The sequence below is a fragment of the Taurulus bubalis genome, assembly GCF_910589615.1.
Source record: "Taurulus bubalis genome assembly, chromosome: 10".
NCBI classification, from domain to species: Eukaryota; Metazoa; Chordata; class Actinopteri; order Perciformes; family Cottidae; genus Taurulus; species Taurulus bubalis.
In genome coordinates this window covers 5,623,257-5,642,755 of record NC_136598.1, presented here as the reverse complement: position 1 = coordinate 5,642,755, position 19,499 = coordinate 5,623,257, and the positions used below count along the sequence as shown (strand labels likewise).

General features: G+C 40.4%; 1 protein-coding gene across 1 annotated transcript; it reads right to left on the bottom strand.

Annotated features, from left to right (window-relative positions):
- Positions 1-4,550: 4,550 nt before the first annotated feature.
- Positions 4,551-18,647, bottom strand: LOC306742098 (uncharacterized protein; the record flags this gene model as incomplete). Its single annotated transcript, XM_079224438.1, has 17 exons — positions 4,551-5,464; positions 5,621-5,744; positions 5,849-6,076; positions 6,408-6,683; positions 6,770-6,985; positions 7,708-7,977; positions 8,253-8,339; positions 8,604-8,898; positions 8,991-9,258; positions 14,345-15,241; positions 15,398-15,521; positions 15,626-15,853; positions 16,185-16,460; positions 16,547-16,762; positions 17,485-17,754; positions 18,031-18,117; positions 18,381-18,647. The coding sequence occupies 17 exons, from the start codon at positions 18,645-18,647 to the stop codon at positions 4,551-4,553; spliced, it is 5,043 nt and encodes a 1,680-aa protein (XP_079080564.1).
- Between the last annotated feature and the right edge of the window lie 852 nt (positions 18,648-19,499).

Sequence of the window (19,499 nt, the reverse complement as noted above, 5' to 3'; positions counted from 1 at the left end):
ATAATGAGCCGTTTACTATGTTTATTGAAATTTGCACGACAGCCATATTATATTGTGTGTTTATTAGTTTGTTTGAATGTCAATTAACTTTGATAGCTATATCGGGTTGCAAATATTATAGAGACTGTTTCACCTTTCAGTAAAACATCTACTTGCCTTGTTGTAAAATACAAGGTTCACTCTGCAGTTTAATACATCTAGAGTATTGGAAGAGCTACTTTACAGTATATAGTGAGTATGATCCCAAATGTGTGTGTGACAAGCAAACCAAATTAAAAACACCAAATGCTCAAATCAGCCCTGGGTATGTCCATGGATGTGTATAGGACGTGTGTGTCCACTAGATGGTAGCAGCATACCAAGATATTTGGTATTTCTGTTTGATGAAGGGTTATGGTGTCTGGTTGGTACCCATAGTAACTTGGCATGTCTTAAATATGATCAGTTCTGCAGAAAAATGTGGGTAAGACATATTTTCACATTCGTCTGTCAAATTTGTATTTCTGTGATTAAAGGCAGGACAACTGGAAGGGTGACTACTTATGAGTGCATGCCTACTTTTCCAAGCAGGATGACCTTACCCAGCTCCATTCCCTGTTACCTAAATTGTAGCAGAATATAGCATCCATTAAAACATTGGCTTTGTCTGACCAAAAAGCTAGAAAGCATCTTATTTAGATGTAATTTCTGAAAAACCCAAAAGAAGAACATGTTCACTCACTCTTTAAAAAAAAATGACAATGGAATCGGGGGTCATTTTCTCGATTTTACATAATTTCTTAAATTCACCTTTTAACCCTTAAAGATCTTCCAGCGCGGGTCCGCGCTATACGATACTGACGTTTTGAAAATATTCATTTCATTGCGATAATAAAAAAAAATCTCAAAGTTTCTGGAGAATTTCCGCTTCCGCTGCCTTCTTCCCACGAGATCCTACGAGATTTACAGTGAGATCTGAGCATCTAAACGTGTCGGATGACGTATCCAGACCTTCACTGAGTCAGGAGAGAAGAGGCCCAGCTAAGAGTTCACCATGAGCAAAGCTATTTTGAAGTGGATGGAGATTCAGCGCCCTAATGATTCGATGAAGAGGACAACGGCAATAAAAGGGATTAATTTGGGATGGGTAAGTGTATTTATTGAACTTTGCAATAGCATATTTATGTTAGTAACGTGACCTGTAGCCAGCTAGCGCTGCTGCTAACAGGAAGCTAGCAGGAGGAGTCTAACGGTAGCTAACGATGAGATAGCGTGTTGGATGTTGTCTTGCGTGTCTAAGACTGAACGGTGCATAATAAACTTTTGTTCCTATCACCGTTAACTTTCTTTCAGTACACATAGTACGACTTGTAGTGTTGGATCTCCATTATGAGTTTGTAAGACCGTAACTAACGTTTGTTGATGTTAGCTTCGCAACTTTAGCTCGTAACTTGTGCCAGATGTTCTTTTACGTACCTAAGACTGAACGGTGCAAATCAAATATTGTCATTAACACTGTAAACTTTCTTTCAGTGAACTTAGTACCACTAGTAGTGTTGGATCTCAGTGACGTTTTTGTAAGACTATAACTAACTTAGTTTGTTGATGTTGCGCACTTGGACACAGGAGATCCAGGCGTGCATGGTTTTTTAAGAATTTCTTTACTAACAGGAGCAACAGTACACAAACACACTGAAAAGTACAGAAACACACTGATCAGCTCCACACTACATACTTCATGCTATTCTAGACCAATCTGAATAGCGCGAGCGCAGCTTTTTCCCTCACTTTTCCCCAAAGGACCCCTGAGCTGACCCATGTCTTTGCCTGAACTTAAATCCATGTAACCGACATTAACCTCACATCATTCAAACCTCCGATAAACAGATAAACAAACAGATGCCAGGTGAACAAACAAAATAATTAACAATCAATAAAAATAATAAACAAATGAGAATATGAGGGGGTCCATGTCCAGTTCTTATTTCAGGTGCAATGTTAATGTGGGCCCCACACTGACGTTAGCTTAGCTTAGCAACTTTAGCTCGTAACTTGTGCCGGATGTTCTTTTATGTATCTAAGACTGAACAGTGCAAATCAAATATTGTCACTACATACTGACTGGTAGTGAATTTATTTTACAGAGAGGAGTCATAGCTGCCAGGGTCCAGTGGACAACATGCAGACTCCCAGTCCGTCTCTCCCTGCAAACCGATCTCCACCACCGGCCGGCCACAACAGCAGCCACAGAGCACATCTCCACCATATTATAATACATTTGTTTTTAGACCTTTATTTACCTGTATCTTCCATTTTGTTTATATATTCCACTGCTTTTGTGAACCTAAAACCTTTGGTAAAACAATTTCTAGCACCAAAACAGTTCGACCACATGAGTAAAGTTATGTTTTCACAATCAATATGAAAAATTTCAAAAATCAAGTGTCACTTTTTCAGCTTGAGGGCCATATTATCACTTTACACTTGTGTCTTATGTCAATGGTGCCTCATTATATAGAGAGTTGAGATTGTTCTGCAATTTTAGATGTAAAACACATGGGTATATATCATATGCAAGTGACTTTAAAAAGGTGAATTTAAGAAATTATGTAAAATCGACCCCCGACTCCAGAGGGTTAAAGGCACTTGCATATTTTAGGTAGCCATGTGTTTTACATAAAAAAAATTGCAGAACAATCTCAGCTCTCTATATAATGAGGCACCATTGTCCTATGGCAAAAGTGTAAAGAGAAAATATTACTAAAGCTGAAAATTTGAATCTCGAGTTTGGCAATTCTTCATATCTCTTGTGAAAACATAACTCATGTGGAAGAACTGTTTTGGTGCTAGAAATTGTTTTACCAAAGGTCTTAGGTTCACAAAAGCAGTGAAATATATTAATAAAATGGTAGACACATGTAAATAAATGTCTAAAACCAAATTATGATATTATATATATATATATATATATATATATATATATATATATATATATATATATATATATATATTATATTATTATATGGTGGGGGTTATGTGCTGTGGCTGGCTTTGTGGCCTGCGGTGGTGATGTGTTGGCAGGCAGACGGACTGGCAGGCTGCTGCAGCGATGTTATGTTGTCCTCTGGACCCTCGCGGCTGTGAATCCTCTCTAAAATAAATTACTACTAGTTAGAATGAGTTCACTGATAGAAAGTAACGATTACCGTTGAGTCTTATAGAGACGCTGTAGTCAGATATCTCCGTTAGCTCTTGTTAGCTCTGTGTTAGTAGCAGCTAACGTAGACACTCTGTAGTAGCGAATAACGGAGATCCAACACTACTAGGCGTACTAAGTTCACTGAAAGAAAGTTAATGGGGATCGTGACAATATTTGATTACCCACCGTTCAGTCTTATAGCCACCCTGTAGCCATCTATATCCCCCTCAGCGCGCATTAGCTCGCTACCACTAGCTTCGTGTTAGCAGCAGTTCTATCTGGCTACAGGTCCCGTTACTAACGTAAATATGCGATTGCAAAGTTCAGTAAATATACTAACCTATCTTCAAATGGATCCCTTTGCTTGGCTTTGTCCTCTTCATCTCAGGGATCGACTCCTTCAGGCTCTATTCATGGTTGAAGCTGCGGCGTCCTCTCCAGTATAGCTTCGCTCAGCGTCCTTGCTCTCTCTTTTCTCTCTCTCACAGTGAAGCTGTGTACGCATCATATGACACGTTGGTGTGTAGAATGCTCATATCTTGCTGTGTGAATCTCATGATCTCGCGGACACAAGGCAGAGGAAGCGGAAGTTCGACTGAATCTTGGACACGTTGAACCATATTTCTGTGCAGAATTACCGCGACAGAGTGAATATTTTCAAATCGTCAGCATCGTATAGCGCGGATGCGTGCTCGAAGATTTCGTAGTGTTATACCCTTTTGAACTCAATCTGAGAAGGAAATATGTTTTGATTCATATTGAAAAACCTACAATAAGCAAACTTTGATAGCCTACTGATGGAAATTATACAGCTAGCATGTTTAATTAATATGGTACTTAAAATTAATCTTTCAATCAGATCTCATTTTCCATTCCGGCTTAATTAGAGGATTCATATTTGGCCATTGCATAGTTGTTATTTTCAGAACTGATAGCGGCTTTGTCTTCAAAAATCCAGTTTCTGTTTTATTTTTTTTCCTTTTTTATAGTTTTCTCTATAGTGGGCAGGACAGCGTATATAAAATGAAGGTGGTACTGCAATTGGATTATGGATTATGTTCCTTTTTAATTATGAGTAATACATTTGACACAGCTGCATCTATACACACAAACATCCAATTTCCCAATGGCCTTTTTGATTGGACTTTTAACAGTAATTTGTTAAATGTATCTGATTTGACTAATTAGAGCGGGAGGAGGGTATGTATATTTCGTTATTTTAGTTTTTGTCAATTTACTGCTATAAAATTAGACATGGGATTGTATTAAAAAAATGGATCATACAAAAATAACAATAATAATCAAAGATAATTTTTTTAAATGTATTTCTTTTAGTTGATTTTGTTGAATGCAAACTACCCCGTGAATAGGATTATTTGTTAAATTCACCTCGCCCCATTATTGCTTTCTTTGTGTTCTTCTCTGGTCTCAGCAGGATTATATAACATTTGGGTCCAAACAGTGCCAACAAGAGACCAAAACTGGAGGCCAGGATGGCAAATACTTCCACAGCATCTGCATATTTTCCTGGGGAGTTGATATAAGCAGGGATAAAGGCCACCCACACAGCACAGAAGATCAGCATGCTGAAAGTGATGAGCTTAGCCTCATTGAAGTTGTCTGGAAGATTCCTTGCCAGAAATGCTAACACGAAGCTGAGGATAGCCAGTAAGCCAATATAGCTTAGTAACACGGCAAAACCAACCGTGGACCCAACGACACACTCGTAAACTATCTTGTCGTTGTGGTATTGAGTGTTTTTATGGGGAGCTGGTGAGGCAGAGACAATCCAAGCAGTGCAGATTGATGCCTGAATAGAAGTCAGAACCAGAACTGTTCCTCTCTGCTGCACGGCACCAAACCACTTAAGGCTGGCTCCTCCTCCTGGCTTGGAGGCCTTGAACACAGCCAGAACCACTATGGTTTTTACCAGAATACATGAGACACAAAGCACAAAGCTGATCCCAAATGCTGCATGTCTCAGTTGGCATGTCCACAGCCTGGGACGGCCGATAAACAGCAGTGAACACAGGAAACACAATTTAAGTGACACCAAGAGCAAGAAACTTAGTTCTGAATTGTTGGCGCGTACCATGGGTGTACTGCGATGATAGGTGAAGATTCCCAGGACAACAGCACAGATACATGTTCCCAACAATGAGGTTGTTGTCAGGCAGATAACCAGAGGCTCATGGTAGGAGAGAAAATCTGTTTTTTTAGGAACACATTGGTCACGCTGGACATTGGACCAGAAGTCCTCTGGACAACTGGTGCACTCCATGGAGTCTATATGAAAACACAAGAACAGAGCATCAAGGACATTGTCTCTCCCATCTGTAAACACTGACACTTACGATGGATATGCATCACCTGGGCACCAATAAGGGCAAGATACAAATTCATCTTCAATAATTTAACATATGGTTTTAGAATGATACTAGCCTGTGTCATTGCTGAACTTTCCCTCAGAGCACGGTACACAGTCAAAACAGCAAAAAGGCTGCCCCTTTTTTCTGGCCATGCGAGTACCTTGAGGACAGCTTTCACTGCACACTGACAGGGGTGGCTGAAGGGATTGTAAGAGTTATATCACAGTTATTCTAAACTGTTTGATTCAGTTATTCTGGGGCATACAGTACTACGATAAAATCAACAATACAAATGTGTAACCTGTTTGGAGTCAAAGTTCCAGAAGATTTTGTCATCATCGAGTGTGAGTTCTTCACCTTTGGAGGCCAACTTCTTAACAAGCCCCACATTCTGAACTTTAGTTCTTCCATCAGGGAGCCACAGCCAGTTCATGACATCATATATTGGTAAGGCATCACCATTTTCATCAAAGGAAACTTGATCACCAAATGATGTGGTGAAGTTGACCTTTTCCAAGTAATGCATCAGCTATACATGGGGTAATTCAAATAAAAAAAGGCTCAACTCAAATACAAATATACTGTTGTTGATTGTGCATACTATTTCAGATGTTCTGTGTGATAGATTGTAAGCTTTCAAATATAGTGCAATATAAGCTCTCTAAATTTGATCAATAAAGTACATTTTATCTTGTCTTTCAACTTATTCTTCTCCTCAAAGACAATCAGGAGGGTCAAACTGGCCTACTAATGGCATCGTTAATAATGTCTTCTTTCCATAGAACATATTTCAGTTACACCTCAAAATACAGCGACAGTTTTCAAAAACTAAACAGCTTGAGTGTAAACGGATATCACACCTGCCATGGCTCCAATGTTTGCAAAGTGGCACAGCTGTGTCCTCTGAAAGGCCCTTTTCCTGGCAGGCACTGCAGCATGTCATCAAGAGCATATGCTAGGGCATACACAGCCTTGTAAATATTGTACTCAGGCCTGAGATCAGAAACATCCAACAACTTAGACCCCACACTCTCTAGATCTTCCTGTCCAGTGCATAGTTCTCCCCCAGTCTCCATCCAACCTGCTGGAGGTGGTGCAAATCTACAATCAAATGTGTATTCCCAAAACTGCATGACCTGAAATGTATTCATAACAAAGTCTTAACAGAAATGACAATATTATTATTGTAATTACAGATCTGATTGTAAAGTTACAATCTTACCATGCTATGTCCATAATTATTAGTACTACTACTAATACGTAGGTCAGGACGTATTCCTAATAGAAAATCCCTGAGCCCTGGTATTTCTCCTCGGCGGATGGCAATGCCAAGTGTGCCACTCAAGTATGGCATAAGGCGGGGGGTCTGGAGCACAGCAGCTGCTGACCAGGCTTCACTGGCAATCCACTGAAGGCCTGTCACATTCTCCCTCACCACCTGTGTATTTCATTGAATCAAATTGATTTATTTTCATACAACAAATATAGTCTACTTTGTAGGACTGAATTAGAAAAGAGATCAACAAGTTCTCACCCTCACCTCGTCAAATACTTGGTCATTGGCCCAGAGCTTCAAACCATGACACTCTCGGTACACCTGTGGTGTCAGTTTTGGACGTGTCAGCGACAAAGTGTCAGTTTTCACCCGTAACATGCATAGTATCTTTTCAAAACAAACTTCTCTCTTCATAGGAATTTAAGTTTCGGCAACAAAACTACTCTGTTAGGTTAGGAAAAGTTTGTGGTTAAGGTTAACTTGACTAACAAACAACCCACGTGACTATCTAGTGATTAACGACTCATGTGACTAGCAAGTGCCCGATGACTTACTTGACTAGTGACTCACATGACAAACAAGTGACTAATGGGTCACAGGACTGACCTGAAACAATAAGTCAACATTTTATTTTTGTTTCACACAGTCAGTGGTCTTCTGGGTAAAAGTTATGTATTTGTTTGACCACTCACTTTATACTACATCAGTTGCTTAGAATGTCTTATATTGAAGCGGATCGGTTTACATTGAAGTTAATTGAAAGCTTGCTTCATTGCATACGCTAAAGGTTCCCTCCATGCATCAGTATCATGTGTCGAGGGGCACTGACCAAGTGGCAGTATTTAACGAGTTGGGAGTGAGACCATATTGAGAAGATAGGATACCTCTTCCATGAGTTGAATCATGTGGATCTGATGCGCAAACACAATGACCACTCGAGCTGTGGATTTCTTCATTATTTCCACAATCCTCTTTAGTTCCGCAGGGTTTTCACCCCAGGGTAAAATCTCTGAGTAGGCTAGACAACCTCCACCGGATTGAGCCAAGTCTGACTGGAAGGTTCGGGCAACATGGACTCCATAGTCATCATCACTGACCAGCAGACCAGCCCAAGTCCAGCCAAAGTGTTTAATAATCATAATCATAGCACGCACCTTATAGAATAGAGAGCAGGGGTATTAGTGCAAGGTTTTGAATGATCATTAAGAGGAAACATACCCATTAATGCCGCACAATACAATTACAGTTAGTTGATATAATTATACTCTTTTTCCTAGATCCATATAGCTTCCTCGACAATGGACAAAGACATACAGCACTTTACTTTTCAAGACACAATTTCCCTTTGATTGGCAGAACATGTTTTAAAGCTCATTTCACTTCATCTGAAATATATTTTGCATTTGCTATTTCTAGACCTGCGTTTCACCTGGAAAGCATCACTTGGGATCGTTCTGAAGAAGGATGGAAACCTTTGCCTATCACTCAGGCAGGAGCATGTGGCAAAGTAACTCACCTATGAAGAAACATAGTACGCATGCAGGTTTTACTTCTCATGCAAATTAACAGAAATATGCAAACAATTTAAACCTACTTAAAAAATCCTCTTTTTCAAATCTAAATTAAGAATATCCCTTCTTACCAAATACAGACTTTTTGGAGAAGCTGGAGCTGAGAATTAATGTATATCTCCTGTCCTATCATTGTACAATTCTAAATACATACAAATATGGCACATCAAAAGCTCAGCTATAAGCAAGACTGAAGGAGGTGAACTTACAATGGGCAGATTAAATAAACCCATCACATCAGAGGTGGCGATAGTAAATGTTGTGAAGGAATCACCGACAATTCCCAGAATTGGAGGGGTCCCCAAACATTCCTCATGAAGCAGAAACTGCTCCTCTTCACCACTGGCCAGTAACAATGCAGCACTGAATCCAATTACAAGTGTGGCACAGTTGTCGTAAAGACTGTATCCCAGAGTCACATTAGGTACAAGATTGGAGTTTTTATTGATCTCATCAATAGCAAAGGCCATGGTCATGGCATGCCTGAACCCTGCAGTGTCAAAGCTAACATGAAATGTAATGGTTAACGACTAAAAAGCAATTAATTATTTATAATCATGTACACATGTTGTCTGCTACATGAATAAGAAACTTACCCTTGGCAGCTGAGCTGATTTGGTTCTGAGGTGAACGACAGCTCAGGGAAGACAGAGGTGTAGTGGACCTTAAACAGCCCACCCAAAACCACATCACCAGGCTTGTGCATCCCATTAAGATAAAAGTGTCTCCTTAACTTACAAGATGAGAAAAGAGAGGAAGACTCTGATACCAAAAAGGGGGAAGAGAACAAAATCAAGATCAGGTAGACATACAAGAACAAAAACCTGTCTAGAAATGCCCCCATATCTGCCCTCCCTTTCTGAGCTTCATGAAGAATTATTTACTTTTATATGCAGGTCTGAGTCATCCCCTTTGGCGGTTTTGGTCATCGTTTCACACCACCCATCAGGGCACAGGCAGTCATGTGGGAGGCAGGACAAACTCAAATCAAAATAGCTCACCAGGCGTGGAATATAATGAAAACATAATGTATGTGATTTATTGTCTGTTTATCGCTTTAATTAGGGTCCGAGCGACTGACGTAGTCAGTCCCGAGAGGACCCTATTGAAATACAAAGGGTTATTATTAGGGTCCGAGCGACTGACGTAGTCAGTCCGAGAGGACCCTATTGAAATTACTGGGATTATTCTTATTATTATTATTAGGGTCCGAGCGACTGACGTAGTCAGTCCAAGAGGACCCTATTGAAATACAAAGGGTTATTATTAGGGTCAGAGCGACTGACGTAGTCAGTCCGAGAGGACCCTATTGAAATTACTGGGATTATTATTATTATTATTATTATTAGGGTCAGAGCGACTGACGTAGTCAGTCCGAGAGGACCCTATTGAAATTGCTGGGATTCTTATTATTATTATTAGGGTCCGAGCGACTGACGTAGTCAGTCCAAGAGGACCCTATTGAAATTGCTGGGATTCTTATTATTATTATTAGGGTCCAAGCGACTGACGTAGTCAGTCCCGAGAGGACCCTATTGAAATTCACAAAATTCAAGATGGCGGAAAATATTCCTAGGCGGACTTTATGGGTCTGAGAGGCTTTTTTGTAGAGCAGGTGGAGACGGACATGTGTGAATTTTTTCAAGTCAAAAAAACATTCTGGGCGAGGGGCGTCGCCGGTCCAACTTGCAGGGGGCGCTAGAGAGTCATTTTTTGGAACTTTTTTCCCCGGCTTTGATACATCGCGTTTTTCACCAGGCTTAACAGGTCTTCCAAATTTGGTGAGTTTTCGAATATGACAAGTCCCCCAAAAAGCAGTCCAAATGAGAAAAATAATAATCATGAATAATAATTAAAGCTGCGAGCGGTTATTCATGGCTATTTCTTGTGTTGATATCATAAGCAAGTAATACATGATCCCTGCACATAGTTATGTTGTGTGGTTTTCATCATATATACCAGGAACTCAGATTTGTGTTATTTTTGTTGCGTTTGCCACCAATATGATTCATGCTACTTGTACTGTCTTCGCTAAAGATTGTTGTCAGAAACGTATTCTTCAGCTTTCCAGCCAGCTTGACATTTATATCCTCCAGCACCGTATTCTCCAAGGAACAGACAAGTTGTTGTAGTTGGCAGAATTTAATGTAGGAAAATAAGTAATACTATTATAAATCTGAAAAAGAGCACAAACACATGCCTTTGTAAGTACTACAAAATAGCACATCCATATGTAGTTCACAGTAAATAAACACCAAACAATACTGTATTCAACAAAATAAATATTCAGCTAAACATGTTAATACAACTGTAAATAATAGATGACTTACTGATGAAGCCGAATTTGTGGACTTTAAACCAAGGATTGCAAACTGAGATTCCCTCTCTGTGACCTCATGGGCAAACGGAACTTCCTGCACATCACTTCCTGTTACTTATGATTAGCTCACTTCCTCTTCAGTTCAGCTATACACGATCACCACTAGGTGTTGCTATAGAACATATAGCATGAACCCAATACATTCATTCCAACACACTCCCCGCCTGACATATTAAGAAATATGTCACTAAGTACATATTAACCCACAGTCCTTTCTAGTCAGAGTCTGTACAGGAGAACAACCGCTATTGTACCAAATGTCTGAATGCGGCTTGCAGTGAGTTGACCACGCTGCTCTGTTATTGACCTCCATGCTGCAGAGACTGATGTGTTGAATGAGAACTTGTTGGCGTTTCCTTGTCTTCCTGGGAGAACAGCAGTACCACCTCAGAAATGGATCTGGAGAATATCTTGACCGTCTGATGTCTCGTCACTTTTACTTCCACCTTCCTTACCAGTCCATCTTTACTGGGAATAGCAGTCACAATAATTCCCATTGGCCACTGATTTCTTTTTGTCTGGCTGTCCTTCATCAGAACTATGTCTCCTTCTTTGAGATTGGGTTTTGGTGCTTGCCACTTTTGACGTTGTTGTAGCGTGCTCAAATATTCTTGCTGCCACCTAGCCCAAAAAGTCTCTGCCAAGGCCTGAACCCTCTTCCACTGGTTCTTGAGCAAATCTCTTTTTGAAAACTCGCTAGCTGGACAAGGAGATGCGCTCGTTTTCTGCGTCAGTAACATAGCAGGGGTTAGAATGAGGGGAGCCTCTGGGTCGGTAGATACAGGGATTAACGGTCTAGCATTCACGATAGCGCTGACCTCTGCCATAAAGGTGATTAGCACTTCATGTGTGAGTTTCAAAGGTCCAACTTGGAGGAGCATGCAATCTAGAATTCGCCTAGAAACTCCAATCATGCGCTCCCAAGCACCACCCATATGAGAGGAGTGAGGAGGGTTGAAAACCCAGGTGCATTTTTGTTGAAGAAGGTAGTCTTCTATGCTTGTATCTGGATTACACTGTAAATTAATTTTCAGCTCCTTAGATGCTCTAACAAAATTGGTTCCACAGTCTGATCGAAGCTGTTTAGCATGGCCTCTGATGGAGAAAAATCTCCTGAGGGCGTTTATGAAGCTCGAGGAGGTCATTGTTTCGATTACCTCAATATGAATGGCACGTGTGGACATACACGTAAACAGGATTGCCCACCTTTTGTCCCTAGTTTGGCCAGCTCTGGTGTGACGTGTGATGACCTTCCATGGCCCAAAGATGTCAATTCCCACATAGGAAAATGGAGGGTCTACCTGCAAACGTTCAACAGGTAGATCAGACATTTGTTGTTGTTCCATTCTTCCTCGCAGCTTTTTGCATGTGACACACATATAAATGCAGCTGCTGATGAGACGTTTTCCTCTTACCATCCACAGACCACTGGCGCGGATTGCACCTTCAGTGAAGTGTCTGCCCTGATGTTTCACACATTCATGATGGTGGCGGACAAGCAGAGTTGATATGTGGTTACGATATGTGGTTACGATCTGTTGAGATTGTTCTGCAATTTTAGATGTAAAACACATGGGTATATATCATATGCAAGTGACTTTAAAAAGGTGAATTTAAGAAATTATGTAAAATCGACCCCCGACTCCAGAGGGTTAAAGGCACTTGCATATTTTAGATAGCCATGTGTTTTACATAAAAAAAATTGCAGAACAATCTCAGCTCTCTATATAATGAGGCACCATTGTCCTATGGCAAAAGTGTAAAGAGAAAATATTACTAAAGCTGAAAATTTGAATCTCGAGTTTGGCAATTCTTCATATCTCTTGTGAAAACATAACTCATGTGGAAGAACTGTTTTGGTGCTAGACATTGTTTTACCAAAGGTCTTAGGTTCACAAAAGCAGTGAAATATATTAATAAAATGGTAGACACATGTAAATAAATGTCTAAAACCAAATTATGATATTATATATATATATATATATATATATATTATATTATTATATGGTGGGGTTTATGTGCTGTGGCTGGCTTTGTGGCCTGCGGTGGTGATGTGTTGGCAGGCAGACAGACTGGCAGGCTGCTGCAGCGATGTTATGTTGTCCTCTGGACCCTCGCGGCTGTGAATCCTCTCTAAAATAAATTACTACTAGTTAGAATGAGTTCACTGATAGAAAGTAACGACTACCGTTGAGTCTTATAGAGACGCTGTAGTCAGATATCTCCGTTAGCTCTTGTTAGCTCTGTGTTAGTAGCAGCTAACGTAGACACTCTGTAGTAGCGAATAACGGAGATCCAACACTACTAGGCGTACTAAGTTCACTGAAAGAAAGTTAATGGGGATCGTGACAATATTTGATTACCCACCGTTCAGTCTTATAGCCACCCTGTAGCCATCTAAATCCCCCTCAGCGCGCATTAGCTCGCTACCACTAGCTCCGTGTTAGCAGCAGTTCTATCTGGCTACAGGTCCCGTTACTAACGTAAATATGCGATTGCAAAGTTCAGTAAATATACTAACCTATCTTCAAATGGATCCCTTTGCTTGGCTTTGTCCTCTTCATCTCAGGGATCGACTCCTTCAGGCTCTATTTATGGTTGAAGCTGCGGCGTCCTCTCCAGTATAGCTTCGCTCAGCGTCCTTGCTCTCTCTTTTCTCTCTCTCACAGTGAAGCTGTGTACGCATCATATGACACGTTGGTGTGTAGAATGCTCATATCTTGCTGTGTGAATCTCATGATCTCGCGGACACAAGGCAGAGGAAGCGGAAGTTCGACTGAATCTTGGAGACGTTGAATCATATTTCTGTGCAGAATTACCGCGACAGAGTGAATATTTTCAAATCGTCAGCATCGTATAGCGCGGATGCGTGCTCGAAGATTTCGTAGTGTTATACCCTTTTGAACTCAATCTGAGAAGGAAATATGTTTTGATTCATATTGAAAAACCTACAATAAGCAAACTTTGATAGCCTACTGATGGAAATTATACAGCTAGCATGTTTAATTAATATGGTACTTAAAATGAGTCTTTCAATCAGATCTCATTTTCCATTCCGGCTTAATTAGAGGATTCATATTTGGCCATTGCATAGTTGTTATTTTCAGAACTGATAGCGGCTTTGTCTTCAAAAATCCAGTTTCTGTTTTCTATTTTTTCCTTTTTTATAGTTTTCTCTATAGTGGGCAGGACAGCGTATATAAAATGAAGGTGGTACTGCAATTGGATTATGGATTATGTTCCTTTTTAATTATGAGTAATACATTTGACACAGCTGCATCTATACACACAAACATCCAATTTCCCAATGGCCTTTTTGATTGGACTTTTAACAGTAATTTGTTAAATGTATCTGATTTGACTAATTAGAGCGGGAGGAGGGTATGTATATTTCGTTATTTTAGTTTTTGTCAATTTACTGCTATAAAATTAGACATGGGATTGTATTAAAAAAATGGATCATACAAAAATAACAATAATAATCAAAGATCATTTTTTTAAATGTATTTATTTTAGTTGATTTTGTTGAATGCAAACTACCCCGTGGATAGGATTATTTGTTAAATTCACCTCGCCCCATTATTGCTTTCTTTGTGTTCTTCTCTGGTCTCAGCAGGATTATATAACATTTGGGTCCAAACAGTGCCAACAAGAGACCAAAACTGGAGGCCAGGATGGCAAATACTTCCACAGCATCTGCATATTTTCCTGGGGAGTTGATATAAGCAGGGACAAAGGCCACCCACACAGCACAGAAGATCAGCATGCTGAAAGTGATGAGCTTAGCCTCATTGAAGTTGTCTGGAAGATTCCTTGCCAGAAATGCTAACACGAAGCTGAGGATAGCCAGTAAGCCAATATAGCTTAGTAACACGGCAAAACCAACCGTGGACCCAACGACACACTCGTAAACTATCTTGTCGTTGTAGTATTGAGTGTTTTTATGGGGAGCTGGTGAGGCAGAGACAATCCAAGCAGTGCAGATTGATGCCTGAATAGAAGTCAGAACCAGAACTGTTCCTCTCTGCTGCACGGCACCAAACCACTTAAGGCTGGCTCCTCCTCCTGGCTTGGAGGCCTTGAACACAGCCAGAACCACTATGGTTTTTACCAGAATACATGAGACACAAAGCACAAAGCTGATCCCAAATGCTGCATGTCTCAGTTGGCATGTCCACAGCCTGGGACGGCCGATAAACAGCAGTGAACACAGGAAACACAATTTAAGTGACACCAAGAGCAAGAAACTTAGTTCTGAATTGTTGGCGCGTACCATGGGTGTACTGCGATGATAGGTGAAGATTCCCAGGACAACAGCACAGATACATGTTCCCAACAATGAGGTTGTTGTCAGGCAGATACCCAGAGGCTCATGGTAGGAGAGAAACTCTGTTTTTTTAGGAACACATTGGTCACGCTGGACATTGGACCAGAAGTCCTCTGGACAACTGGTGCACTCCATGGAGTCTATATGAAAACACGAGAACAGAGCATCAAAGACATTGTCTCTCCCATCTGTAAACACTGACACTTACGATGGATATGCATCACCTGGGCACCAATAAGGGCAAGATACAAATTCATCTTCAATAATTTAACATATGGTTTTAGAATGATACTAGCCTGTGTCATTGCTGAACTTTCCCTCAGAGCACGGTACACAGTCAAAACAGCAAAAAGGCTGCCCCTTTTTTCTGGCCATGCGGGTACCTTGAGGACAGCTTTCACTGCACACTGACAGGGGTGGCTGAAGGGATTGTAAGAGTTATATCACAGTTATTGTAAACTGTTTGATTCAGTTATTCTGGGGCATACAGTACTACGATAAAATCAACAATACAAATGTGTAACCTGTTTGGAGTCAAAGTTCCAGAAGATTTTGTCATCATCGAGTGTGAGTTCTTCACCTTTGGAGGCCAACTTCTTAACAAGCCCCACATTCTGAACTTTAGTTCTTCCATCAGGGAGCCACAGCCAGTTCATGACATCATATATTGGTAAGGCATCACCATTTTCATCAAAGGAAACTTGATCACCAAATGATGTGGTGAAGTTGACCTTTTCCAAGTAATGCATCAGCTATACATGGGGTAATTCAAATAAAAAAAGGCTCAACTCAAATACAAATATACTGTTGTTGATTGTGCATACTATTTCAGATGTTCTGTGTGATAGATTGTAAGCTTTCAAATATAGTGCAATATAAGCTCTCTAAATTTGATCAATAAAGTACATTTTATCTTGTCTTTCAACTTATTCTTCTTCTCAAAGACAATCAGGAGGGTCAAACTGGCCTACTAATGGCATCGTTAATAATGTCTTCTTTCCATAGAACATATTTCAGTTACACCTCAAAATACAGCGACAGTTTTCAAAAACTAAACAGCTTGAGTGTAAACGGATATCACACCTGCCATGACTCCAATGTTTGCAAAGTGGCACAGCTGTGTCCTCTGAAAGGCCCTTTTCCTGGCAGGCACTGCAGCATGTCATCAAGAGCATATGCTAGGGCATACACAGCCTTGTAAATATTGTACTCAGGCCTGAGATCAGAAACATCCAACAACTTAGACCCCACACTCTCTAGATCTTCCTGTCCAGTGCATAGTTCTCCCCCAGTCTCCATCCAACCTGCTGGAGGTGGTGCAAATCTACAATCAAATGTGTATTCCCAAAACTGCATGACCTGAAATGTATTCATAACAAAGTCTTAACAGAAATGACAATATTATTATTGTAATTACAGATCTGATTGTAAAGTTACAATCTTACCATGCTATGTCCATAATTATTAGTACTACTACTAATACGTAGGTCAGGACGTATTCCTAATAGAAAATCCCTGAGCCCTGGTATTTCTCCTCGGCGGATGGCAATGCCAAGTGTGCCACTCAAGTATGGCATAAGGCGGGGGGTCTGGAGCACAGCAGCTGCTGACCAGGCTTCACTGGCAATCCACTGAAGGCCTGTCACATTCTCCCTCACCACCTGTGTATTTCATTGAATCAAATTGATTTATTTTCATACAACAAATATAGTCTACTTTGTAGGACTGAATTAGAAAAGAGATCAACAAGTTCTCACCCTCACCTCGTCAAATACTTGGTCATTGGCCCAGAACTTCAAACCATGACACTCTCGGTACCCCTGTGGTGTCAGTTTTGGACGTGTCAGCGACAAAGTGTCAGTTTTCACCCGTAACATGCATAGTATCTTTTCAAAACAAACTTCTCTCTTCATAGGAATTTAAGTTTCGGCAACAAATCTACTCTGTTAGGTTAGGAAAAGTTTGTGGTTAAGGTTAACTTGACTAACAAACAACCCACGTGACTACCTAGTGATTAACGACTCATGTGACTAGCAAGTGCCCGATGACTTACTTGACTAGTGACTCACATGACAAACAAGTGACTAATGGGTCACAGGACTGACCTGAAACAATAAATCAACATTTTATTTTTGTTTCACACAGTCAGTGGTCTTCTGGGTAAAAGTTATGTATTTGTTTGACCACTCACTTTATACTACATCAGTTGCTTAGAATGTCTTATATTGAAGCGGATCGGTTTACATTGAAGTTAGTTGAAAGCTTGCTTCATTGCATACGCTAAAGGTTCCCTCCATGCGTCAGTATCATGTGTCGAGGGGCACTGACCAAGTGGCAGTATTTAACGAGTTGGGAGTGAGACCATATTGAGAAGATAGGATACCTCTTCCATGAGTTGAATCATGTGGATCTGATGCGCAAACACAATGACCACTCGAGCTGTGGATTTCTTCATTATTTCCACAATCCTCTTTAGTTCCGCAAGGTTTTCACCCCAGGGTAAAATCTCTGAGTAGGCTAGACAACCTCCACCGGATTGAGCCAAGTCTGACTGGAAGGTTCGGGCAACATGGAGTCCATAGTCATCATCACTGACCAGCAGACCAGCCCAAGTCCAGCCAAAGTGTTTAATAATCATAATCATAGCACGCACCTTATAGAATAGAGAGCAGGGATATTAGTGCAAGGTTTTGAATGATCATTAAGAGGAAACATACCCAATAATGCCGCACAATACAATTACAGTTAGTTGATATAATTATACTCTTTTTCCTAGATCCATATAGCTTCCTCGACAATGGACAAAGACATACAGCACTTTACTTTTCAAGACACAATTTCCCTTTGATTGGCAGAACATGTTTTAAAGCTCATTTCACTTCATCTGAAATATATATTTGCATTTGCTATTTCTAGACCTGCGTTTCACCTGGAAAGCATCACTTGGGATCGTTCTGAAGAAGGATGGAAACCTTTGCCTATCACTCAGGCAGGAGCATGTGGCAAAGTAACTCACCTATGAAGAAACATAGTACGCATGCAGGTTTTACTTCTCATGCAAATTAACAGAAACATGCAAACAATTTTAAAACTTAAAAAAATCCTCTTTTTCAAATCTAAATTAAGAATATCCCTTCTTACCAAATACAGACTTTTTGGAGAAGCTGGAGCTGAGAATTAATGTATATCTCCTGTCCTATCATTGTACAATTCTAAATACATACAAATATGGCACATCAAAAGCTCAGCTATAAGCAAGACTGAAGGAGGTGAACTTACAATGGGCAGATTAAATAAACCTATCACATCAGAGGTGGCGATAGTAAATGTTGTGAAGGAATCACCGACAATTCCCAGAATTGGAGGGGTCCCCAAACATTCCTCCTGAAGCAGAAACTGCTCCTCTTGACCACTGGCCAGTAACAATGCAGCACTGAATCCAATTACAAGTGTGGCACAGTTGTCGTAAAGACTGTATCCCAGAGTCACATTAGGTACAAGATTGGAGTTTTTATTGATCTCATCAATAGCAAAGGCCATGGTCATGGCATGCCTGAACCCTGCAGTGTCAAAGCTAACATGAAATGTAATGGTTAACGACTAAAAAGCAATTAATTATTTATAATCATGTACACATGTTGTCTGCTACATGAATAAGAAACTTACCCTTGGCAGCTGAGCTGATTTGGTTCTGAGGTGAACGACAGCTCAGGGAAGACAGAGGTGTAGTGGACCTCAAACAGCCCACCCAAAACCACATCACCAGGCTTGTGCATCCCATTAAGATAAAAGTGTCTCCTTAACTTACAAGATGAGAAAAGAGAGGAAGACTCTGATACCAAAAAGGGGGAAGAGAACAAAATCAAGATCACGTAGACATACAAGAACAAAAACCTGTCTAGAAATGCCCCCATATCTGCCCTACCTTTCTGAGCTTCATGAAGAATTATTTACTTTTATATGCAGGTCTGAGTCATCCCCTTTGGCGGTTTTGGTCATCGTTTCACACCACCCATCAGGGCACAGGCAGTCATGTGGGAGGCAGGACAAACTCAAATCAAAATAGCTCACCAGGCGTGGAATATAATGAAAACATAATGTATGTGATTTATTGTCTATTTATCGCTTTAATTAGAGTCCGAGCGACTGACGTAGTCAGTCCCGAGTGGACCCTATTGAAATACAAAGGGTTCTTATTAGGGTCTGAAGAGAATTTAATGATTTATATGTTGTACTACTTTACTTTGACTAAAGTTTCATGTCCCACTTATACTAAAGAATGTGTCTCGAAGCTGAGCGAAGCTGAGAAATCGTAACTGGTCAAGTTCTCAGTCGCTTTTGACCTTGGCTAAACAGATTAGATACAGACAGACTGTCTTTGCTGCTGATGTCAGCTAG